At 46.3% G+C, this 26228-nt stretch overlaps 3 protein-coding genes across 8 annotated transcripts in view; 2 read left to right on the top strand and 1 right to left on the bottom strand.

The window, feature by feature from the left end:
- LOC144124842 (activating molecule in BECN1-regulated autophagy protein 1-like) overlaps nt 1-11742 on the bottom strand; it is a 76234-nt gene extending 64492 nt beyond the window's left edge. Inside the window, 4 exon segments of the mRNA XM_077657754.1 lie at nt 224-407; nt 2084-2142; nt 4762-4923; nt 11544-11742. Coding sequence (XP_077513880.1) covers nt 224-407; nt 2084-2142; nt 4762-4917 — 399 coding nt within the window. The 5' untranslated portion in view covers nt 4918-4923; nt 11544-11742.
- Nucleotides 11743-18261: 6519 nt separating this feature from the next.
- LOC144124841 (uncharacterized protein C15orf61) overlaps nt 18262-26228 on the top strand; it is a 44902-nt gene continuing 36935 nt past the window's right edge. For 3 of the 6 annotated variants that reach the window (XM_077657753.1, XM_077657752.1, XM_077657750.1), the window contains exon 1: nt 18263-18773. The gene's annotated coding sequence lies outside the window, so the exon portion shown is untranslated. Of the gene's footprint in view, nt 18774-26228 lie in introns of all 6 variants that reach the window. The other 3 variants (XM_077657751.1, XM_077657749.1, XM_077657748.1) reach the window with 3 other exon arrangements.
- Nucleotides 18769-20936, top strand: Tasp1 (Taspase 1). The gene has a single exon (XM_077657744.1). It carries the CDS (start codon nt 18800-18802, stop codon nt 19871-19873), a length of 1074 nt encoding a protein of 357 aa, XP_077513870.1. The 5' UTR covers nt 18769-18799; the 3' UTR covers nt 19874-20936.

The raw sequence follows: 26228 nt of genomic DNA, 5'->3' as shown, positions 1-26228 counted from the left end.
GAATTTCTAATAGTCGCAAACCCCTAGAAAAAACCCAACGATGAAACAAGGCTAACCAGCCCACCTGACTGGTACTGCCAGCTGCTGAGAAAATGCAAAACAACCAACCCTGCAACTCTCTGCCACAGTAGCTATACCATTCTGCTCCCAGCAGGCGATGCTGCCAGTCCAGCTGAATGGCTGGGATTGAGGAAGAGCCGGCAAAGGTAGAAAAGGCACTCACCCTGAGGTCCCAGACGCGCACCTGCCCTGCCAGGCACCCCGAGGCCAGGATGTGGTTGGAGGTGGGGTGGAAGGCCAGGCACCAGGGCGTGCGTGGGTGGCCCTCCAAGGTGTGGGCCAGCCGCCCCGTAGCCACCTCGCAAACATGGATGCGGTGGTCCCCGTGTGTCGAGGCCACCTTGGTGCTGGGTGACACCAAAGTGGTGGGGAGCATTACACAGTGTTCAATACAGACGCACAGCAGCCACACCATCTGGGCCTTTTATGGTTTATGGTTTTATGGGGTTTAACGTCCCAAAGTGACTCAGGCTATGAGAGACGCCGTAGTGAAGGGCTTTGGGAATTTCGACCACCTGGGGTTCTTTAACATACACTGACATCGCACAGTACACGGGCCTCTAGAATTTCGCCTCCATCGAAACTCGACCGTCGCGGCCGGGATCGAACCCACGTCTTTCGGGCCAGCAGCGGAGCGCCATGACCACTCAGCCACCGCGGCGGCTTCTGGGTCTTTTCAAGCGATAGTACAGTGTGTGTTCTGGCTCTCTCAGAGCGCCAGCACTTATAGCAGCCATTCCCCACATTTACGCGCTAAATGTTTGTCTGACCCGGTTTTGTGGCAGGCTGCTCACCTGCTGGGTGGTGGGCTGCCCAATGTGTCAGGCAGCAGCCCATTGTGAGAGGCTGCTCGGGAAGAGCAACTTGGGTAGCAACCCAACTCAAGAAACCCAAGTCCCACCGATGGCAACACCTGCCATAGCACCTGCCTTGTGCCACTGCTCACCTGCCCACCGGGTGGCTTGCTTGCCAATGTGTAGCCGGTGGTAATCAGGTGAGAACCTGGGGCGTTGCATCACTGCCCACTGGGTGGCTTACATGCCAAGGTGTAGCCAGTGGGCAGGTGAGCAATGGCACGTTGGCACAAGGCAGGTGCTATGGCAGGTGCTGCCATGTCCAGCTTTCACTTCTGCATGAACGAATATAAACACCAACAACCACTTTAACCTAGCAGAGCAGCGCACCAAAACACATCATGATAGCGCATATATCCGCATTTGGCCTAATTACCCAAATCAAATGACATTTTTTGTTCCTATGTTCAAGAGGCCCATCTTTTGTTCAATTGGCCTCTATCAATGAGCTGCACATTTGCTGCACATTTTCTATGCACATTTAACGAGCCGTGGACCCCAACTTCACCACAGTCCCTACTGCCTTCATGGCCCCACGCTTCCTGTGTGCTCCGTCCAACCTTAATACCATTAGGTGTTTGCAGAAACTGACGTGCTCAAAACACTTTCAGATAAGCACTGGTCTCCCAATTGAGGGAATGCAAGTGTGAACAGAGCTCCGAGCAGTTTTCTCCTCGACACTGCTTTCCTTTTGAATGCCCTTAGCTATGATGAGCCCTTTTTAGCTGTATAATTACTAACGCATGCCAGACATGCTGAAAGTGTGGGAAATATAAAACTAACCCAATGGGACTCCATATTCCCAACAATAATGCGTCACACGTAACACACTCTGCTTGTACAGTGACAATGTAGAGATATTTTCAAAACTGCTTTTCAGACCCCCCAATAAGGCAAAAAACGATGCGCACAACTGAATGTAGTCTCAGTTGAACGGCAGTAGTACAATGACTACTTTGTATCACCGAATTTCAGCCACTACCCCAACCATGCAACACCGGGATAGAATGTCTTTGAATGCATGTCATCCAGGAAAAGCGCACAGATTACCGGAGATGACACGAGCTAACAAACAGAAATGACAAAATCCTCACATGTCATGATTAAGCATTGTCAACCCTCCTAATTCAACACAGGCCACACAACCAGAGAATGCAGCAGTGACTCACCAGTCTGGACTGAATGCCATTAGGAACGTTGACCGAACTGATGGTGGCAGGCTGCATTTCTGCGAAACAAAAGCAGCAGAAGAAGCCATTTTTGGTCAAGCAATTCTCTACACAGTCATATGTTTAAACACTTGCTCAATACCTATTCGAGCAATCCAAACTCACCACCATACTTAATGACACGTGGAAACCCGACGACACTGCGATACCATTTAAAACTGAAGTTCAGTGCTTCTAATTTCCCATCATTTGGTATGGCTTGCTGCATGCTCATCTGATGGCACTTCCAAGTGCACGGATGGGAGGTGATGAAGACAGCTTCCAAACCACAGTGCGAGAGACTTGCAGTTTAACACACTGTATGTTAAGCTGCGGCGATGGCGTAATGGTATGAAGCACTGGCCAGCATAAGAACTGACCTGTTCACACCGCCACGGGTTCAAATCTCGCTCCCTCGGCTATGAACTTTTTTAATTTCTTTAGTTCCTTCCCAAGGTGTGAAATTGGTCACTGGACGAAGCCAGCTTTCCGCTGCAATGAGGCTCTTATGCTACCACATAAAATCATGCAGAGCAGCTACCTCACTTACGCCATCTGTCCTAATATCCCTCTCTCTTTGTACCCATGTACACGAGCACAATAGACTAATCTACCGTGCCTATGTGAGCGTACAAGTGCACAGACAAATGCAGTGTCCCTATCAGACCACCGGTAGCTTCAACTGACCAGAACAGTGCAGAGTACAGACATGCACGCACACAAAAAACACACGGGAGAAATAAAAAATAATTATATTTTCATTTTCCTGCAAAAAAAAAGGTCGGCACAGTTCCCAAAAGGTGATCCACCAGTTTAATGTAATTACTGTTGACTCTAGATCAGTATCTCGAACTTGAAAGAAACTAAATATTTCTGAAAATTATGCAAAGATCGATTTAAGGGAGACTAATTTTAAATAGCCTTGAAGTTGATGGGCCAAGGCACCAATTCGAATATTCAGAAATGCAAATTAACCAAGTTCAAATTATCCAATGCCTACACGGTTTGTAGCTGTACAGCTGCATTAGGGTGGGCGTTAATCAGTAATTATTGCCTTGTTTTGAACAGCATCCACTGTATTACTTCCTTTTTTCTTTTAAACGGACACTGATAACAACGCGATTCAATTACTGTTCCCAGTAAAAATTCATTATTTGGCCTTTTCCTGTCATGTTCACATTTGTCCAGCATCAAAAGAGAAGCCAGAAAATTTTATTGATAAATTTTCCCGCCAGTCAAATTCAAACCCCTAATGTCCTTGTCGAAAAGGACGGCGAATCACAATGTAGCATAGCCTCTGGGACCCATGTCAATAAGCGGTAGGGTTTCTTAACGTAGCTAAACCGGGCAGACAGATGAAAGCATCTGTTTAGCCTGGTTGGCTCATGGTTTTGCTTTGCTGAGTCGTGCGCACGTCAGGCTAAGCTCTGATCGAATTTAAGCTGACCTGATGTATTCGCACCGTAGACTGAAGAGGATGAAGACGATGATGTGCAATGCACAGTGCGCAAGTTTGTTGCAGTTTAATATAAGGCATGATCGGCTGGGACAATGGTATAGTGCTCTCGTGCAGTGACCAGCAAAGCTGATCTGTTCGTGCCGCTGCAGGTTCAAAACCCAGTCACAGCAATATTTTATTTCTGCACCCTCAAGGTCATGCAAGCCGCAAGATTCTTGGTTGGGTCTGACCCCACAAAGTAGTGCTCTCGCACTAAAACCGGTGTCAATGCACGTGTTTTACAAGCGAATTCTGCAAGTGATGCCGACATCTATATTCTGTTCTTCGCTCTTTTCTAGTTCACCAAAGCTCCGTTTTCAGTGAAAGTGGCTTCTTTGTGATTAAAATGCAGTACCTTATTAATAAAGGCAAACTTGTATTCGTGCTCAGTGTCCTCTTAATGTCCTCAAGGGTATCAACACTTTCCAGTGAGTGAATTCTCCCAGCATAAATACCGCACCACACCACCAGGTGCCCAGAACAAAAGGGGTCTAACTGTAAAAGCTCCGCTATCAACTTTCGCCTGACTTCACTTCTCTGTTGCATTAAACTACTTATGCACACTCACACAGCGAGAAATATGCAGTTCATCCTTTCTTTTCGTGCACATTAATTGGAGCACACTGCACCCACTTCCTCAATCTTCACACACAAAAGAGAAACATTGCGTTAAGTAGCCACTCTAATAGGCATCAATCACAACTAAGAGGACCAGACACTATCAGGCAGGCGTGGAAGCTGATTACACCTTTCCACAAATGGTAGATAAACTCAATGCCCAAAGCATTCATAGCACTGCACACTCAAGACTAACTTGTTCAAATTCTCACGTTTGCTTTTAGTCACTTTACTCTGGAATGAGCTGCCAATTAACAATATGTGTATAAATTATTTTGATCCACCTTATGTGTTTTTGTCTTCTCTATAGGCCTGTCGTTTTGTATTTCTATAATCACTGTGAGTATATAAAATGTTTCGCCCTCTTATGTTATAACTCTGCATGAATCTTTCAGGGTATTGTAAATATACAAATAAATAAATAAAAAAGGAATCCTTGCAGAGTGCATTGCCCTTAGCATTTTCTTTATTTTTCCATTCAACTCCTCTCAGCTGCGGGCGCCGCAGGAGAGCTTGCACTCACGGTCTCCTCCAGTTCGTAGTGAGCTGCCCGGTCTTCACCGACACGGTCGAAGGCCAACGCATGTGTCGGGCGCCGGGGTCCATATCCCAGCTCCCGCTGCAGCAGCAACGTCACTGCACTGCCGGGGCAGCGCGAACGTCGCCGCTCTGTCCACATGATGCCCTGCACCACGCAAGACAAGAGGGAAACGCACCACCATCAAAACACTTGACATCTTGAAGCACAGCTTGAAGGTTCTACCAAAAAGCAACACAAAAGCATGGTCTCTGGATGAAAGAAAGCCCAACTCAGTACACAGCAGAAAAATGGCAAAGACCCAGCATTAATCTGCATAGCAACAACCCCAGTTAGGAGGAGAGACCACAAGTGCCTTCTCCCAGCCATGCTCACACGTGTGCCTGGTGCACACAGATGGACATGCATAATGCATATGAGCAAAATCAAAACAATGAATGACAAGTAGTGCCTTTGAGTGTTGCTCGCCAAAAAAGACGAAGTGCAAAACGGACAGCCCACTAGTAAGGGAGACATGACATGCATATTTTTCGCATGTCTTATCTCCATGCGCATGTCCCGTCTAAGGAAATGGAGGAAAAAAGAGAGGAAGGAAGGAAGTTTAAAGCATTGCTTTGTTCTCAGTGCACTTATGGATGTCAAAAACAGATCATGAAAAATATAGAAAAAGTCGGCAGTGATCGTGCTCTCCAGCACAGGTGGCCAAAAGTGAAATGAACCTTCTCAGAAACGTCGTACACATATGAGCATGAACATACAAAAAGTATGCTGTATACACCATCCTCAGGTTTGGCACGTGGCATGTCCATCTCGAGGATATCTCACAGCTGTGGTAGTGACCACACAAGTCCTGCTGAAATGTTACAGAATAGCATGACAAGACTAGTTTTGTTCAAACGTTTCAAAATGCTTTGAAAGATTCAGCACTGCCCCCCACCCTCTGCACCAATTTACTTTTGCTTAATCAGTGGCTGTTATACTTTTTCCTTGGGAAATATATTTGTAAATTGTGTTGCTATTCAGTAAAGAAACTAACAATTTGCACTCCAAACTGTCTCAACTGTGTGTCCACACAGCTAACAATGAAACAACTGCTTGCAACAGTATATATAAAGGCAAATCTTCAGAACATGATGCTCGAGTCATCCCCAGGAAGTTCAGCAGGCCGTTTGCTCAAAAAAACTCAGAAATACTCGATCGGCACCCCAATCTCAAATACTTAGCGACTAGCAGTCTATTCTGTTCACCAATAGCAAAAGAGGTAAGTAGCCATTTTGTTCAGGCCCTGCCAGTGATATTGATAACCGGAAGTTCTGGCCACCTTAACTGTAAACAGCATCCACATATATCAGCTCAGCAACCTAAAGCCTAATTTTACCCAGAAAGTAAATTATGCATTCAAAAGGTAATGTATCTCCCATCACAGAACGGCAAAAATATCGCCCACAGGAAACAGCTACCCCACATAATCTATGATCAGCGAAAGGCAACCATGTCAGGTGTCATGCAGCTAAATAAGCCTGCAACGCTCATAGCTATCCGGTAAGCCCCTCAACACTGCCAACTTTCGTCAGCTGTGGAAGCTGCTTCAGCAGCTGTGAGTCTGCACAATGAATTGTCTTGTCAGCGACTGAAGTGCTTCACAGTTCAAACATCAATCAAGCCAATGTAGGCAACGCTATGCAAACCAGCATTAAGTTTAGGTTTTCCAGAATCATGCAACCATTTTAGAAGCCAACATACTGGAGATGAATTACCTCAAAATACTGTGCATGGGACAGCATAAAAGGTAGACGGGACGAGTGTTCGTCCCAACTAAACGCACATTGCACAATGCTTGCCTCCCTGTTCATTTTCAGTCACGACACTACCTTTTCTCCAGCACATCCACGTAGAAACCCACGAAATGTGTAACCGAGTCTGCGATGAACTAAGTGCCTTGCAAGGTGAAATACAGAAACCTCACACTTGCTCTGTTGTGCTACGTCTGTGAACAACCACGGATGACTGACTTCACTTATGCACTATGAAAGATCATCAAAGGCCCCTGACAATCAAAATGTCTTTCTCTCAATTCCTTATCATCTTTCTTGGCCTCTTTCAGGTCAAAAGAGCTTTCTTTGGAGCCACCATCCTAGCTGCATAGCAATCACTGCCGATTTGCATGTATGAAGTGAGAAAAAAGCACATTTACAAGTGTAATGATAACACACAAAAACGCATGCATGACTGGATGAACACCATAATCAATGTATGCCTGTTCTACTAAGCCCCCTGTACATTCAGGAAAGCAAGAAATAAGCAAAGTCAGGAAAAAAAAAATTCTGGCAACCTAAACAAAGTTCATCTTGGAGTTCATAGCTAGGAAGTTTCAAGGCACGCACTGAGTGAAAACACTAAGTGGTTCTGTGAAATGATGCGTGTAGTTCTTTTGTAACACCTCAGAGGCATGCGATGAGTACAGTGTGCACAAACTTTTGAGCTTAGAGCAGTAGCAAGCCTTAGGCAGGCTGCAAACACACAACCATGGGGGGGTCAATCGTAGAAGCATGCTTGCTGACGTATCACACAACAGTGAGAACATCGCTATACACGCTGTTTGAAGAAATGTCTCCAGGCTGACCAGGCACCTAGTTTTGGCCAGGACAGTTCAAGTCAAAGGCCCACGTTGACTGTCCCTTCCATTTTGTCTAAGAGAGGCTTTATGCCCCATTCTCATACAAACTGTCCCAAGTATGTGGCTTTCTGAAGAAGAGCAGCGAATTGGGCTAGTTGGTTCATATATTTGGCTGTGGTACAGTTTTCTTTGTGCTGCACTGATTTTAAAATGTTTCTCCACAATCAATGCAATATCGTTATAGGGAGACTGTGTCCTGAGGGTCCATTCTCAGAACACAACACACAAAATACTAACAGTCCCGGTCATGGCGAATAGCAGCAACAGCAATGCACGAATCTGGCAGCATGCAACAGCGTTTTATGGTGTTGTCAATAATGAAAAGCACCAGCTTATCTTCAGCACTTCTTTAGTGTGCGTTGCAATCTGGATTGTCCTGCTCTCACAAGAAGCGTGGCTACACTACCATAGAGGCACCTACTCTGCACACACTCAACTCCTCACAAATTCCTCATTCTATAGCCATGGATGGAAGCATAAAGTTGAAAAGTAAGCATTCAATTTAAAAAACACAGAATGTGTAGGCCCTCTGAGATTGCAATTACTGCCTGAACATCTGAAGGGTACCCCACAGAGATGTACAAGGAACGACAAAACACTAAACCCTTTAACGGACATATATATATATATATATATATATATATATATATATATATATATATATATATATATATATATATATATATATATATATATATATATATATATATATATATATATATATATATATATATATATATATATATATATATATATATATATATATATATATATATATATATTAGAAAATGGTAGCAAAATGGTCAGTTAACACCCATGCTGCCATCTGTCAGCAAACCAAAAAATGCCTTGGAAGGTGCTCTACTTGCCTTAAAAAGGACACAAAGTGTCACGAAACACGCAACCAGCTGGACTCATCATGAACCAGAAATGACAGTCTCCTTATGACGAGCAAGGCTTCTCCAAGTCTGCTAGGTGGTTAACAACCACACTCAACAGAAGTCGCACCACTTGGCAGCAGCAAACGAAAGAAGTACTGAACAGGCTGCCAAACATTAAGACTGCTACCTGCTAGAGCGCAAGCTGACCACCGGCAGCAAAAGAATATTCACCTTTTCACGATTCTCACAAAAGACTAAAAAACGTATACTCTCTGCATTGCCCCAAATGCGCGAGAACATATTCCGCTCACACTTGCTTCATGCTTGCTGGCATGGGCTCAAAACAATCCAGCATTCAGTACGTGGGCATTGTTGGAAAAATATGTTCTCCGTACATAAAAAAAAATGGTTAGAGAGGTCAAAGCACACACTACAATCAAACAAGAGGGTGGCTCTCTTGCCAATTGAATGAACAAGAAATGATGGAGACCAACACAGTGAGGTTGAACAGGTTGACAACCAACTTGAATAGGGGAAAATGGTAATGCAATGTGCTTGAAGAAGCCCCTGCAACCCCCTTACTTTTCTTTGCTCACAATGACCTGAAAAAACTGACTTTTATCAGATGCTACACTTTTTCACTCGGGTGGATGATAACTGGCACAACTGCCCTTGGGTTTCCAATACACTTCCTTGAGTCCCATGACACCACGATAGGATAAAAGATTTTTTAAAAAATGGCCACAGTATGATTCCAGCACTGTAACTTGCCAAATGCACAGATAAAACTCCTCATTATATCCAAATTTCAAGTCAGTAATAGACGCACATGACCAATACTACAGTAAAGACAGAAACATGGCACAAATTGAGCAAGTGCAGAACGTAGAACAGGGGCATATTTAAGGAGAGAGGAAGAGGGGGGCAGTCAGTCCTACTCAGTGAGAAATTTTCAGTTGAAAAACCACGAAAAGCCACATTTTTTCGACAAAAAAATTCAAGAAATGCACTATTCGAATAGGCCAGCCTAACCGAAGAGACATCCATAAAATACACACCTAATGCAGAACCACAATCAACTTCAAAGACCAAGCTTGAAAACATTAAAATAATCAGCAAAACCTCTAAGAAAGTGGGCAGGCTCAGACAGAATATAATGAAGACACCCAAATAAACAAGCAAAAGTCAGAAAGAGTTCGAAGGACATGACAATAAGTTCAGCTGCTTTAGCGAAAATTTTGTTTTCGTTTCACTTGTGTCAGCTAAGAATGTGATCGACAGGTTACAATGTTCACTCACGTCCCCTTCAGCTGCTGCTTGTAACTGACTATGGTTCCTAAAGCACCTAGTTAACATGATGTCACGGGCACACAAAAGAAGAAAGCACAGCTACCGCAAGGAACAACCAATAATACAGCTTGGACATCAGTAATAAGTACAGCACTTCCTTAATCACGAACTTCAATCTAGGGCCCCATTAATTCGCGCAAATAGTACAGACATGGCATCAAATATTCTAGACATGCTATCGGCATGTCTGTGATTCTCGGGCAACTGGTCTGCTCCCCACTGAACCACATTCTCTGCACATCAAGCACACAACCTTTAGCAAAGGGTGAATTCTACAGAGAGCCCCTGCGTTCCACTATGATTAGAGAGCATTTTCAGTGCTTGTCACCATGTCAAAAATGACTGCTTTCTTCCGTGAAAACTAAAAATTCCAGACAATAGCAAACAAGACCGTGAAACTGGGCAATGGATGCGGGTAAAACGTTGCTATAGCTGACTTGACTTCTGTCCTCGAAACGGTGCATCAAGCATCACAGCAACTTTCCTTTACTACCCCTGGTAGGCACCACTTTTGATCTTTCTCTTTAACTTCCCTGTACTTCCACCTGCTGCACAATGAGGAAAGCGCAAAAGCAACATGCAGTGACTGAGTGATACTGAAAGAGTACTGGCAACTTTGGAGTGGTGATCGGCAAGCGATGGGCAGAAAGTGCATAAGAGTACAGCACTAACAGCAGTAAAAACAAGAGAACTGCATCCTGTTCTATCAAAATGCTTCGCAAATAGTGTGAACATACACAAAACTGCCCCATCATGTTTAAAAAAATGCAAGAAACAGCAACCGGAAATGAGTGACTAAAGGATACAAAGACCATGCTAGAAGAGCCGGCATGTGCCATCTGTCTAAACCACGACCGACTTTATTACTTCGTGGTCTAAACAACCGCGACAGACACCACATGCAAGATGGCCCCCATGTGCTGTGCTTCTTAGGACGCTACATGCTGCTACTGCATAACATGCTCACGTAAAGCTCTATCCCGTTGAAACAAGGCGTTCTAAGCGGCTGCTTCTATCTCGTCGTGAACTTCTGGGCAGTTAAGAAGGGTGATACATACTGTGTCTGCCAGATCTTAATCACAAGTTTGACTCATGCCAACTCGATGGAAACTTCCTGCGAACATCCGAAAGCGCCGCACCGGTGACTATCAGCAGCTTTTAAAAGAGCCGTGACTTGATTCCGCACGCGAAACCCGCGTAGCGTCGCGCACACTGCGGCGCAAGCAGCTGCCCGGATTAAGGCGGGTCAGATCGTGCTTCACCCATCGTCACGATCCGGCGACTTCACGGTTCAGCTCAGGCCCCAGAGCGAGGAACGCGCTGCGTTTTCGGCTTCCCAATGGTTTAAGAGTACGGGGAGCAGACATCGATGCGCTGCACAGATGATCAGCCCCAGATTAACGACCTCTAGTGCGTTATCCTTTTACGTCACCCACTGGGACGCCTACGTGAAGGAAGCGACAAATTACGACGACCGGGGCAAGCCTCAATCGAGCAGCAGAGTTTCTTTTCCAAGTGAAATCCACACGCTGACGCAAGGTGTGGATCGCAACGAGTTACAGCGTCCGAGACACCCGAGACATGCGTGAGCCTCACTTCGTCTACGCGTTTACCACTACCACTTCCGTCGCCGCGGCGCCTAAAATTCGATCGAAACGAACCGCCGAGGTTCGCTTGAAAAAAGGTCTACCGCTTCCTGCAGCGGCGGTCAGGATCAGCCACCGTCCACAACAGCTCCCACACATTTCCGTTCTCTGTTCTTGCACAATGTAAACAAGGCTGAAGCGGGGCGAACTTTTGATACGAACAGGTAGCAAGTGGCCGACGCAAAGTAGCCGTAGTGGCACGGGTCGACTTACTTGCGACGCCAGCAGCGGCTACGGCAGCTTGCGAGCAACGCTCTGGACCTTGCGCCCGCTACTGCATTTCGGGTGACACGTGCCGCGGGTAGTCACAGTGACGACGGTAAGGCGAAATTCAAATAGCGCGATTGAATTGGAATGCGACTAGTGCTACAGTTGCAGCAATCCGAAGCTCGTCACTTCATCAAACATGGCTGTCTGCAGCAACCTGACACCACCTAATGGCGGAAAATGGCACGCGCTCATGCTGAAAACATTTGCTCTCACTTAACAAAAGAGGGGTCAAATAATTTTTAATGCTTTTTGTTTACAGGAAAGTTAAAAATGGTTTAACTTTTATATATACAACGAATGCTAACGGTACAACGAAATCAAAACTCAGGTGTAACGGAAAATTGTTCTCCCCTTGGAGGAAGGAAATCCATGCTTCTCCCAGACATGCAACTTTTTTTTACCTTTTTTTCGATTTCCGCCTTTCATGACGATCGTCCGCATTGGTTTCCTGTCGCGCTTGCTACACTTCGCACTCAGCAGTGGTTTCTGCTCTTCCATTAGCGCACGCGCAATTGATTTTCCCGCTCTGATTCAAACGTCTGGTGCGCTTGTTTGTTAGCAGACAAGGCTAGGGATCGACATATAGGGCTCGTTAAAGGGGCCCCGTGACGAAAAAAATTGCATGCGGTTGCTGTTCTTTGTATGCATAGTACGAGACACGTATTGTGATGCCTGTACACCCAACGAAATCACCGAAATCGTCGAGCCTGGATATATCAAAACCCAGTTATTTCGAATTATGGAGTATATCGAACACACTTATTCCGCTTGAAAATTATGTGTAACAGTACAGGAAAGGCGCGCTATATAACGAACTCAATATATCGAACGGCACGCCGCGCAGCTACAAGTGGCGCTTTTCCTAACGTTGTTCTTAATTAGATCACTTTTCGGGTGCGCAGACGGATCAGCGGCGCGGCCATGAGCCTCTGATGGCAGCCCTAGCGCTGTGAAATCACAGATTTATAATTGAATTAAATATTAACGTGCAAGATCCACTGGCTAAAAAAGAAGGGTCTTAGATTTGTAGTATATAAGCTTATGGAAATTCTGCGTTCTGCGGATGCATATGCTCATTATGTTGATGCTGCAAGATTTCTGGTTTGCAGTAGTTCTGTAGCCTGATCTGTATTTCGCATATGCTTGTTGATAGAAATGTTCACCGTGGCAGCGTGTGACGCTATGCCGATTTTACCCATAAAAATGTCAGCACTGAACCAAGCAACTACACCATTGTAATCAGCTGCAGTCAATTTTTTATTCTTGTCTAAATCACAGAAAATGTAAATTATAGGCTTTGCGAATATTCTTCACATGGGTGAAGCAAGTTTTTCCTCTTGTGCCCATAAAAATTCTTAAGGAAACTTACAATTATTTCACCAATAGCCAATGTATCCTTGTTAAGGCCTATGAAAATCCTCATGGGACTTCCTACGGACCTCCCTTGGATACAGAAAGTGCGGCCAAAAAGATATGTGAGGGGTGCCCACGTGAGTTTCTCCGAAGTTCCTGAGGATATCCACATGTCCTTTCAGATTTAGCTAGGACATTTCTTGGATGTCAGTGTTGACACTGGAAGTGGTCTCAACTAATCTGCTGGAGTCCTCCATTACGCGTCTCTCATAGCGTGGGTTCCTTTGGGAAGTTAAAGGGGCCGCGAAACACGGCTTGAACGGATGCCGGCTATACTTCAGGTGGGTTCTTTATGTCGCACAGATGCTGACTCAAAAAGAATCACAGGAATCAATACATAGGAACGGGAGTTATTCAATGAAGAAATTTCAAAATACAAGCAAGCACAATGCTGACCTGAACTCGATTTTCCCGGGGCTGCCCATTCCCATTACACTCTCCCAGTGACGGCACTGGGCGGGACCAATCAAAACAGCTTATCTCAGTACGTCGCGGAATTTTGCACGCCATGGTTGCTTCATCGTTGTAACTCGTTCTTGCCAAGGTTGGTAGCGTCGTTTTCATGGTTACAACCAACGTTACTAGTAACGTTGGTTACAACAACCACGTGAACGTCCAGCTGACCCAGCGATGCTGCGAGCAAGGCGCGCGCGCTGTTGACGGGAACGTGGCGTCACCTGGCGCCGCCACTCATGATCCTCCACAAGCTGACAATGTGCACTCCTAAAGGTGAAACGAATGTCTTTTATCTTTGCATCCTTCCTTGTTACCGAAACGAACGCTTGTAGAGTGCAATGGCTCGATCGGATCGATTCCGCGAAGCCGTTCTCATATACATAGAGAGTAGTAATAAGTGTTGTGGTATAGCTCACTATAGTTGTGGGCTAGTTCGTCGGATGTGTACTGAGAGGCGCAAAGTCCTTCAATGCGATGCAGTAGCCAGAGCCTCTGGTCGTGTATTTTTGTTTTACTTGCTTTACAGCGCTTTTATCTAAGGCAAACAAATAGGTTTTGTTGATGTAATATAAAACGTAGCTGAGTTTATTAACTCAATTTGCTGTACATTTACTGTTTGTGCGATCATCAAGCACCCGCCCAATGATGTCATATCCAGTGCTAAAAACTGCCACTGCATGGTGACACCGTCAGTGCCATGAATTTATTTTTGCGAGCTAGTTAAAATATTAAAAACCGGAGTGTACGCGGTACGATCGATGCTAATAGCATCACTATAACTCATTCTATGCAATCGACAGACAAAACAATGCACTGATTATGTGTTTCGGGGCCCCTTTAAACGGCAACTCCAACGATTTTTCGATGTTCACAGATGTCAGTAAAGTTTGCATTGTAAGCTTTTTCTCTTAAAGGCAAGATAGTGTGTGCCAAAAGACATTGCAGAGGAGCGCGTAGTTTTCTCCCAAAATATTTATAGAGATTGCGCCCCGTCGCCCCGATTCGAGCTGTCAAACGCGATTTTCACGGCCAACCATGTGCATAATTACGCGCCGCGCTTGACATCGCCTGGCAAGGAGCAAACACATGGCAGAAAAACTTCACGAAAGATTTTCAGTTCAGAAAGACACGGCGCTTGTGGACGTGGCAGAACATGCGGACAGAGACTCCCTTTCCCTGGCAGTTGTCGATCATCGAGGTTCTCCCCTCACATCGGCGATAATAGATAAAACAAAATTTCCGGACGATGCCGAAGAAGCTGCCATAGCTTTAACCATTATCCACCACTGCCAATATATATAATCAGCAACTCTAAAACCGGAATTCGAAATTTTGCCAAAGGAAGGGCCCACTCCGCTGCCATCAAAATATTACAAAAAATCTTCAATACCCGCCAGATCACATTGATCTGTGTTTTCTCCCACTCGGGCCATCCTGGAAACGAGGCGGCACACCAATTTGCCCGAGGATTCGTAGTTAACCGGGAGGTGCGCTACCCCGAGCTCAGGTTGGCCAAGGAGCGAGTGACGACCTAGAAAGAAATTACTACCCACTTTAAGAAAGAAAGACAAATCTTCCCATGCAGAGCCACATAGATCTCTAAGTAAAACACATCAAGTCCTCTGGCGGCAGCTCCAAATAAACACTTTATTTAATCCGTACATGTACTTTATAGTGTTCCCAGAGCAGTTTAGCCCCGTCTCTTCTCTCCGTGAACGCCATAAGGCTGACACACTACACATCCTATACTCATGTAATCAAGACAATACGCGTCGAACAGTCTGCAGCTCCCTACCCAATCGCAGTGGGAGGCCGCGCTGCTCAGCTCGGACCCGGAGGTTCATCTCCGAGTCACGGACCGGGCCGAAGAGGTCGCCGAACGACATCGTCGGTCGGCCACCTGGCGTCCGGCCTAGAAGAGGAGCCCACCGCGGGGAGGGGAACGTCACCCCAACCCGCGCCTAAGACCTCTTCTTTAATAAAGTTTACCTCCTCCTCCTCCACAAGACAGCCCGGTTCTTTTGTAGTCTTAGGCACACCCCATAAATACACAACGTTTTCAAAACGTCTTGAAACGTACACAGCTAGACGTGTCAAGCAGCTCAAGCTGGACCGAAACGGCTCGACGACGCACATATCTAAAAGTTTAGTCAGAAACGTCTCTGAAATGGCTCACTCACGACCACTTCAAGATAACACCTTCAAGAAATGGTAGTTGCATGAACACGAAAGTATCATCTTGATTTGATCGTCACTGCAGATACAAGTTGCACAGTGTGAGTCTGCCGCGGTGAACACGTACGCGTATCACAGAATCACGTCATGCCTTGTGCCCTCTATTTATTTTATTCTAACGATTGAATTCAGCGCGGTTAAGTACAGCACATGCATTTATAGTAGGCTGAACGTCACTTGCATGCAACAATTTGGACAGCCGTACGCGTTATACCTGCGCAAAGACTCAACTTTTCACTCAAACTCCGACATTGCAAATTCGTTTTAAACAACTTGAAATTGCAAACTACCTGTGAGCCAACAACTCAGCCACAAGCACTTTAAAGCTACCTCACGGTACTGTGAATTGTGTGACGATGTTGATATAGTGTTGAAAAAACAGGAACGCCTCATTTTCACAGCCGACCTCCTTTCCGGCGCGGAGGCGAAAACCCCGCCAGCGACAGAACGGGACTTCGAACAGAAACGTGCCGGACACCGACAAACATGGAGGCAAACCAGTTTGGCCTAAAGTCCCCACTTTCGGCAAGCTCTTGCTGGCTCCCATGTCCACGCTTCAATATATATAAATCGATCTGCGTCAATGCTTTCTTTTCCCTGCACAAAAAAAAAAAAAACAGCGTGGCGGCGGCTGCCCAAGAAGAGGTGATCAGTCTTCTGCACGTTGATTTAATTTCATCATATCGCAGAAGAAAGCAACGCGGCTTCGTAAACTCTCAAAATTATAATAACAGTTTGTAGTTGGAACACGTTAGCTTCAATAAGTTTTTTTTTTTTGGAAATGAGCAAAATCTAGAAACCGAAACTAAGTGTTATGCTGTAATTATAGGATAGATACATCTTTCCTTCCGAAAAGCTACGATAACGAAGGGGGATCCGCGACGTCTAGAAAACCTGCGCGCATATCCTATTTGGAATAACAAGTAAGTTAATCTTTGATCCTGCTGATGTGCAGAAAAAAAAATCAGCCGAATCCACTCGTGAGAGCAAATTGTTCTCATATGGCTTGGACTGTTTCGAGCGTGGTTTCGTTTATTCAATCTCCAGCGCTACATAAGATCAACTGCTTAGGGTATGAATTAGGGGATAGGCAGAAGATCTCAAATCAGGAGACGATGTTAATGAATTAGCCCTGTCCACTGATCTCCACTAGGGGGCTGGATGCCGCATCGGGCGCAAGCCACCGGAAGTTAGACAGCATCTCCCGGAAGTCAGCGTTTGGCAGTGCATGAAATCGGGCCTCAGCACGGTTTTTCTACGGGGAAAACTTTCACTCCCTCCCGTGTCCCTTCCCTTACGGCGCGGTTCAGGTGTCCAACGATATATGAGACAGATACTGCGCCATTTCCTTTCCCCAAAAACCAATTATTATTATTATTATTATTATTTTTCTGTTTTCGTTTTCCACGCACCTTGTCTTTTCGACATTCTCGTCTTTTTTCATGGCAGTGCCTACCAGTTGCGCCGTTAACTGCATGAGGAGAGTAGCAAAGTCCTCGGGAAAGGCATTCCAAAAATAAGGGTCCATTGCATCGCTATGGGACGACACTAGCAGACGACAGAACGTCGCTCCACGTACGGAGCCTCGTCTGCTCAGCTCTGAGTCGTCCCGTTGCTCTAGCGTCAACTCTGCTCTTAGTTGTGATGAACGCCGTCGCGCTCTAAGCCCAAGTTGTACTATCAATGGGGGATAAATTTAAGAAAGAATAAGGGAAATTTTGCTGCGACCAATTTACCGAATTATGTTTGGACCGAACCGGAGCGAGCTAGGGCGAGGCCACAATCTGGTGAGGTGCCGTCGGTGTTCTGCTGGTTCACATTAGCGCGTCCAAAATGTATATGGTACTGCTTTTTCGACGGAGCGTATCAAGTACTGTTTCGTACTGTCGCAAATTATGCCTGAATGGGTTTTTATTCGTGATGCTTGGTGCAGTTGACTTCTAACAGCGCTTGTCACATGCGCTGCTGCATTCGTCTTTCTCGTCAGTCATTTCTCTCGTGCTGTGCAGATGAAACGTGGCTATGCTATAGAGTTAGATTAAAAGCACGTCTGGAAGGTAAATGACACACTAAAGCGATAAACATCACCTATCATCGATGAGAAGGTACATCGTCCGCCACCAACCCGAGACTGAAACAGCGGCAGGTGTATAACGAGTGGCTCTTCGAGTGTCAGTATTTCTGCGCCATTGCCTTTTCTTTGCTACGCGAAAATTTGTTTTTAAAATGACCTAGGCTAATTGTAATTCAGCTACTTCTCCTTATTACGCTCGGAAGACAAGAACCAGGTCAGAAAATAGTGTTTAATGCACGTACCCCTTTGCCGGGGCATGGTGAGCAAAAAAATGCGCATTAGTAAGTATTGACTTCATAAATTCATTGTTGCTACATTTTATTCGTCGTACGAGGTGACATAACTCATTTGCAAGAGTGGCAGATCGGGCTAGTTGGTATTTTTCCATAATGCGATACAGCGCGAATAAAGACGGGGACGAAGCGAGACAAGACACCACAGCGCTGACTTCAACTGAATTTTTATTGCGGAAAGGGTATATTTATACAGGAAATGGAAGGGAACACATGACGCCGCTACTGCTGGAATTGATACGCGGGATAAGATATTTAAAGGCGAAAAGAAGAGGCTGCAACAGCGCACAAGGGTGGCTGCTAATAACAAACAACAACGCAGTGCAAGTCAATGATGAACGATAAGAAAAGGCACCGGCATTTTGCAACAAAACACAAAAACGAGAATTTTTTCCATGAGCGCAATGCGTGCCTCTTTCCTTGTTGAAGGACCTAGGCGCCGTACGTAGCAGCCTCACCTCCCGCGCTCGTGAGTGTTTCAGGCGCGCGCCGCGAATGTCGCCACCTACTACTACTGCTGGAAAAGGTGGAAAAGAGGCAGGGCGTTTTATACGTCTAGGAGGAGATGATGGTGAACATGGCGGCGTCCACGAGCGGCACAGTTGGTTTGTGCGTTGAGGACCGCTGTTAAGCTAAGAAGCCGTCCGTGGCGTCCGTGCACGGCACGTTGGCCCGGTGACTCGTGTCGGACGACGAAAAGAGGTTAGCACTAGTCTATCTCGCTCTTAATGGAGGCCGTGGTGGCCGTGCACGTGGGCGCTGGCTTTCACGCGCCGGAGAAGCTGGCCGACTACCGCCGGCTCTGCGCGGCCGCGTGCCGTCGCGCCGTGGGTCTGCTCGAGCGCTCGGACGGCAGCGCGCTGGAGGCCGCTGCGGGAGCAGTGGCCGTGCTCGAGGACGACCCGCTGACAAACGCGGGCTTCGGCTCCAACCTGACGTCGTGCGGCCGCGTCGAGTGCGACGCCTCGGTGATGGACGGGCGCACTCTGGGCTTCGGCGCCGTGGGCGCCGTGCCGCGCGTCGCCAACCCCGTGCTTGTGGCCGAGGCGCTGTGCCGCACGCAACAGGCTGGACCGCTGCCGCTGGGCCTGACGCCGCCCTGCTTCCTGGTGGGCGAAGGGGCGCTGCACTGGGCGCGCGATCACGTGCGCGCCGACGTGGAGCGCGAGCCTCGGGCGCTGGTGTCGTCGCGGGCGCGCAGGCGCTACGCCAAGCTGCGGAGACGGCTGGAGCGCTGTGCCCAGGACCCGCTGGACACGGTGGGCGCCGTGTGCATGGACCGCCGGGGCGACGTGGCGGCTGCCGTGTCCAGCGGCGGCATCTGGCTCAAGCACTCTGGCCGCGTTGGACAAGCTGCCGTTTACGGCTGCGGCTGCTGGGCGGAAAACGCGGCGGCCGGCGGCTGCGCGGTAGCCGTCAGCAGCTCGGGCTCCGGCGAGCAGCTTATCCGGAGCGCTTTGGTGCGCCAGTGCGCGCAGGCGCTACGGCGCCCCGAGGACGACAAGCCCGTGGTGGCGCTGGACGACTGCTTCCAGCAGGGGTTCCTGCGATCGCCTTTCTTGAACGGGGTGGCCGAGAGGCAAGCTGGAGTCCTAGCGCTCCGCTGGGATCCCCAGTGCAGCACTGGGGACGTTCTCTGGGCGCACACGACACATTCCATGTGCTACGGGTACATGCTGACTGGTGGGAGCAGACCCAAGTTTGGCTGTTCACAGATGCCCGACAGTGCGTCTGCGGGCTCCAAAGTGGTGCTTGGTGGTGTGCCGCTTGGTGCTCCTCATGTCGATGATGAAGAGCTGTGACGGTGTTCCACCATGAACTGTGTGTCCATATTGCACGAGGCAGTGCATTGCTGCATAAGTTGACGGGTATTTATTGTGCTGGTAGGAATAGTGATGTCAATTTTGAGTTAAAAAGCTCAGTTTTGTGGCAATAGACATGATGTACTATTGCAGGCTTAAGAAATCTTATTGAGCATGTGCTGAAAAAAGCTCATTCTAGGGAGAGACGTGTTGTCGAGGCACCTAGCAGCATGAGTGTGCTTCTAGAAGATACCTCTGGGAACCACTCTCTACTGGGTGAGTCCCTTTGGACTCTTTCAGTACGACCCTACAGTGGACAGATTCTTTGCAAGTTGCACTGTCAATTGACAGTAGCTACACAAAACATTACGTCAGCTGCATAAACAGATGCATCGAGAAGAAAATGACCAGAGCTGGGCAGTAATACCACTGTTTGCGTTTGGGTCGTGCACACAAGCAAGGAGCTTGACAAGCGCAAAATTGTAGCGCAACTGCAGCACAACAACAGCTCAACTGTAGCGCAAAAAAGGACAAGAAATGTAAGAAAGCCCCTCATGACAAGCATTTCCCTTGAGTGGCTTTCTTGCGCCCTTTTTTGCTTTTGCAAACCCGTCATGATCCATTACCAACATGCGCAACTTTTTGCCTTGCTTTGTTTTCTAGGCAGTCTGAGCGATGGCTTGCACTGAACAGCTGGCTGTGACGTTTATTCTCCGGAACAAAGGGTCATGTGTGTATGTTTGGTAAGATGTGAACTACGCTGACTCTGGCCTCAGGTGATATATTGGTGCACTGCAGCATGTGCTGCTAGGGGTCTTGTCATGATAGCTTGTGTCGTTTGTGGGGATAGCTATGTATAGATGCAACATTATATGAGCCAGCAAGTCAGCTTGCTTGTATCACCAGCTTTGTGATACAGTTTATTCCAAAACAATGCTTTTGTTAGTTGGACAGGCCTGCATACTAGGAGAGAGCAGGCTGTACCAGCAAGCCTAATGCTTGCAATTGCCTATTGTTGGTTGCCAGAAACCTCTGAATAAAGAAGGTGATGTCTCATTGACAAGAGTTGTATTGGCTGCATTCTTCTCTTTTTATATGTGCCTTTTGACCTAGATTAAGATTTTTAGGGTTTTTTTCGGATATAAAATATTCTTTACTTGAGTGATTAAATTGAAAATTGGTTTTTTGAGGAAAGGAAATGGCACAGGATCTGTCTCGCATCTCTGTGGACACCTGAACTGCACTGTAAGGGAAGGGATAAAGGTGAGAGTGGAAGCAGAAAGGAAGAAGGAGATATGGAGGCCTCTGGAATAATTATTTGAACCACCTGGGAGTCTGTAAGGTGTACTGACATCGCACAGCACACAGGCGCCTTTTGCGTATTGCCTCCGTCGAGACGTGGCCGGGTTCGAGCCTGGGAACTCCAGCTCAGTAGCCAAGCACCATAACGACTGAGCCACCATGGTGAGAAACAAAAATAGTAAAGTTCTGCCTGCTTCTGACATGAAGCACTGGCACCTTGTTTGAATGAGCTGTAGTTGACATTTGATGGGAATTTATTTGTTCAGGGAATTAATAGTTTAGGGTTGCTGACCCATTCAGAGATAAAATGGCACTTTAAACACCTAAATCCTTTTTTGTTCTCAACTAAGCACATGCAAACCTACAAAACCATGGTTTTCTTAAAATTTGCTTGAATTTTTTAATAAAAATTGATGTTCAGTTTGTGTAGTTCGGCCAAGTGCAAATTAGTTGTGCTAGCAGTTCGGTTTTCACTTCAGTTCCAGTCTTCAGATTGTGTCCACGTATGGCAGTTGTTCGGATAGGGATAATGGATTAATGCCCATACTTACAGAATTGGCCATTCTCTACAATCGTAGATCCCTGGGAGTCTTCCTAGCAGTCCTAGTACAATGGTGCAGTGGTGAAGCAATGCGCCACTGCCCTTCTATGGCAGGTGCGGCCATCGGGGGGACTAGGGTTGCTTGGGTTGGGTTGCGATCCAGGTTGTTCTTTCTGAGCAGCCTGTCACGATTATGTGAGTTGCTGCCTGACACAATGGGCAGGCTGCTTATGCTCATCTGCCCACCACTCGGAGGGCAGGTGAGCAGCCTGCCACAAAACCGGCTTCAGACAGACAGACAAACACACAACGGCTAAATGCGGGGAATGGCCAGTATAAGTGCTGGTGCACTAAAAAGCAATGCGAGGTCACATGCAGACACGTGGAATGCGACTGTCCATCCTATTCATGATATCAGCCATTGCTTGGGTTATGAAAGATCCACGGAGAGGCTGGGTGGTGAGGTTTACATGGCTGCGATAGCAGTCATGCCTTTGAGTGCAAAGATTGTGTTTTCAGACCTGCATAGCCACATCATGTCTGCGGTGTGTCTGACTTTGCAAGAGCTTTACTGATACAAACACTGTTGCAATGCATGGAAAGCACACTGCAGACCACACTGGGGAACTTCTTTCGCATCCTGTGCAAAGGAATATGTGCAACTTATATGTTGTACCTCCAGAAGCCCAATCCTCGCTTATGCCTCCAATGTACGCAGGCCTGGATGTGAAAGAATATCATCATATAGAACTTATTGCTCTGGCACACGGTGCTTGCATTTCTATCTCGGGTGCAAAGTGAGTCAGTGCCTAGTTATTCGTAGGCAGTTGCCAGTCTGGAGCTCTTGATCATTTTGCCTATTGCATCGTACACATGCTGCATATGTCATGAGGGTTCAAACAAATTTGGGTTGATGTGGGAGGGCCATACGGGGGCCTTTTTTGTAAATACCGAGCACGAATTAACGGATAAGTTTATGAAGGAGAGGAGACCCTATGGCCACTGTATGGGGAAAAGGATAGAGGGCTGGGGTTTGGTGAAATCTTATTTTTGAGCATCTTTCAAGATCCATGCACTGATTCCTTGATGTTCCTAAGCAAAGCTTGCACTTTATGGTGAAGCTCCTTAGGCTGGTGGGCGTTTCGTCTGGGTCCTTCTTGGGAAACACCCTGTCGTATCATACGAGTACATGCTGGGTTCTGTGTTAATTTCTCTGCTTGGCAAAACATGAACAGTGCCACAGGAGATGCACAATATTCGAAGCGGCTTGTCTACAGTATGAACACAGGGCATTTGGTGGATCCGGTGGTTGCTCGTTTTGGAAGTCTTCTTGCGGACTTCGTGGTACTATTCCCATTGGATTAGCAAATTTTCTGGGATAGATGTTGCGGCCTGAGTCTTGTTTAAAAACTCATCCATGGCTCTGCTGAGCTTGGGAGGGGTTGGGACCACGTTCTTCGGTTATTTTCTATCTCATGGCAACCTTATGTTCTGCTTTGTCATTTTCAGGAAGCTTAGATCATTGAGAACGATTACAAGCTAGGGCAGGAGGAGAAAACCGAGAAAAATTGTGCTATCCTGAGGCATCACTACGGTCAGTGGCACCAGATATGATAGTCCAATGTATTCCCCCCTCCTTCCCCAAAGTACTTCACCACCACTTCTATCATGCCGTGCATCAGTATATAGCTTGCTCTTTCATACAACATATAACTCTGTAAAATATCACTTTGAGAACTTGCTTAGTGAAAGATGTTAGTGCTTTCTTTTTATGAGAAAAAGTAGACATCTTTTTTGAAAAAGAAAAGGATACTAATAGATAAATATGCAGCAAATGTTTTCTGACGTGGATGGATTAACACTTCAAAAGTAAACGAGTAAATAAAGAGGCCAGAAAGAGAGACAATTGAGCATGTAAAAGCGGAGGAATGGCTAGGAAGAGCCAAGGCGGCACATGTAGCAAGGACTATTTCAGCATGCACCCAACTAAATCTAGGAAAAAATGAACAATCAACTGCATTTATTTGCATCCATATGTGAACACATTGTCCAAGAACATGAAAATATATGCACTCATGCACGTATAGGCATGTGCAGAGGAGGGGGGGGGGGGGGGGGGGAGGAGGAGGAGGAGGAGGGAAAGAGGAGCAATGGCGCCCTACATATGGGGGAGGGGGCACAAAATTTGTCCCCCGTTGTTCTCTGCTACCTAGAAGGTACGAACACGTGCTACCATGAGTATTGGCCCACTCCTTATGGAGAAGCTTGAGCAAACCAATGCATGTGTATATAAATGACTGGAAAGAGCTAATGATATAAAATAGTGGAATGAATATACTCAAGGTATAAAGGAAATAACCAATCTTACATCTGCAAGAGTAGCCAGGGGCAAATAAGTAATCAAGCACTAATATTGAGACACCAGAAAAAAAAAAAAACTCATTTGCAAGAACAACGCGCAAGACACGCAATTCATGCACTACAAATGCTCTAAGAAAATAATAAATAAATGTGTCACAAGATACATCCATTACTATAATGAGAAACAATGAGGTGTACAAACAGTGGGAGTTTTTTTCATATGCATTAGAAAGCGCAGTGCTTGATATCATTAATAATGCAAATTTGTTCACTTATTTTCAAAATGAGCTGTTTTGCAGAGAGTGACGTAACAAAAAAAAGTTGCTTGTAATTTAACAACTTTTTGAGAATTTATTGTTATTTTAGTGATCAATTGGTATGACTTTATGTAGAAAATCTTCAGTTACAACACCTCGCACCATGGAATTTCTCTTAATTTCATTCTGCCAATTTTTTAATTGTTGTGTAGCAATGCCTGCAGATATATACATGTTAACTTGTGTTACATGTTACCAGCCAAAAGCACTGAGCGCAGCAGGGAGGATGGTAGCGAAGACATCAGCACTTTCGTGAAGTTCCGGCATACTTCAAAATAAATTTATTAAAAATATATTTAACTTAAGTTGCCTAATTGAAATATATTTGCCTCTTTAGAATTTCTGCATACTGCACATAAACCGTCATCTTGCATAAGTTCTGAAACTCTATATTCTAAGGCACTCTTGTCTTGCTCAGAACAAGTGGCCACTTCTGTGAACTTCTTGCTTTTTGAGCTGAATCCTCTGAACACACAACACTGACAGACTTGCCACTCTGCTCTACCCAGTGACAGGGGTCTAGCATCTGAATTATCCCTTACTGATACACCTCTCCCCACTTTACCTGCCTTTTTGGTCTCGCTTACCAAGCAGTGTTCTGCTTGCAAAGCACGTTAAAGTGAGTGTAAGCAAGCTTTCATCAAAGTGGACTAACGTTTTTATTGCCACGCACATAGTAATTTAAACCACAGAAGCACGTGTGACAAGTGGTCACCCCTTCCCACCCCATTGCTGCAGTTGCACTACCTGTCAGCACTGCACCCTGCACTTCGAGCAATGCCTCTGAGGCTACAATCCAAGTGGGTGACACAAATGTTGAGGAATGACACTCCACTGACATTTTCAGTGTCTTCTATAGTCTGGATCTTCAGTTCCACAGACAGAGTTGAAGGCATAGAGAAGTCTTGGGATATTTTTCTTATTCACATTGGAAAAATGGCCACTAACATAACCTGTTATGTGGGCAAATATTTCTTTTTCATTTGGCTCCATGTAATTCCTCCGGGTCTTAAAGGTACTCAAAGAAAGGAGTGAGGTTCTTTTAGATTCACTTTTGAGTTATGAAGGGCAGATTATGTCCAGGTCCTGGACTTAAAGATGGATTGTCATGAAAGGGGAATGTGTTGGGAGTATCACCTGAGGACAGCTAAGTCGCTCCTTAATCACAATTCAGGCCAATCCAAATTGATTAAGGCAGGCATTGCGACTTCTTGCCTGTCCCTGTTGAAATCTTGCACCCACAAAGTTGAGACCAGCTTCCTGGGGCAAGTGCAGAGGCAAAGGCAAGCTGGTCTTCTGGGTGGGACACTGGCTCAGATCTGTTAAAGAATCCTGGAAAGGAGAGGAAGGGGTGCAGTCCTTGAAGAAAAAGGTAATGGCGCGTGCAAAAGAATCATGGACCTTCTCTACGGCCACTACACTTCACATCGGCTGAAAAAAGGTGGGAGCAAGGTTACAGGGTGCAGTCGTTTTCGCTGCAAGAAAAACTTGCGGCAGTGCTCGGGCAACCCCTTGGCGTATTTAGGGATAGCACAAGGAACGTTCCGGCAACTCATTTGTGCTTCACGCTTTGTTTCAGTCTTGCGCTGTCGCAGCTCAAGGTCGACCTGGTGCTCCCATCACATTCGCTGTGGGATCACACTATGGAGCTTGGTGCTTTGTTGCTAGGTCACATCTTGTAACCCAGGATCGTGACGAGACAGTCGTTTCCATTCAGCAGCTGCTCGTGGCATGCTTCTTCTCTGCTGATGTCATATCCGGTGACCTAGTTAGCTTGGTTTCCATGACATGTCTGAACTCACTGAAGATCAGAGGAGGACTGGCAAGAGTGCAC

Source organism: Amblyomma americanum, chromosome 3, assembly GCF_052857255.1.
Source record: "Amblyomma americanum isolate KBUSLIRL-KWMA chromosome 3, ASM5285725v1, whole genome shotgun sequence".
Lineage (NCBI taxonomy): Eukaryota > Metazoa > Arthropoda > Arachnida > Ixodida > Ixodidae > Amblyomma > Amblyomma americanum.
This window is presented reverse-complemented; position numbering and strand designations above follow the sequence as displayed.

Excerpts from the sequence above, each read along its gene's own strand:
- Tasp1 (XM_077657744.1), top strand. The coding sequence starts at position 18,800 with ATGGAGGCCGTGGTGGCCGTGCACGTGGGCGCTGGCTTTCACGCGCCG.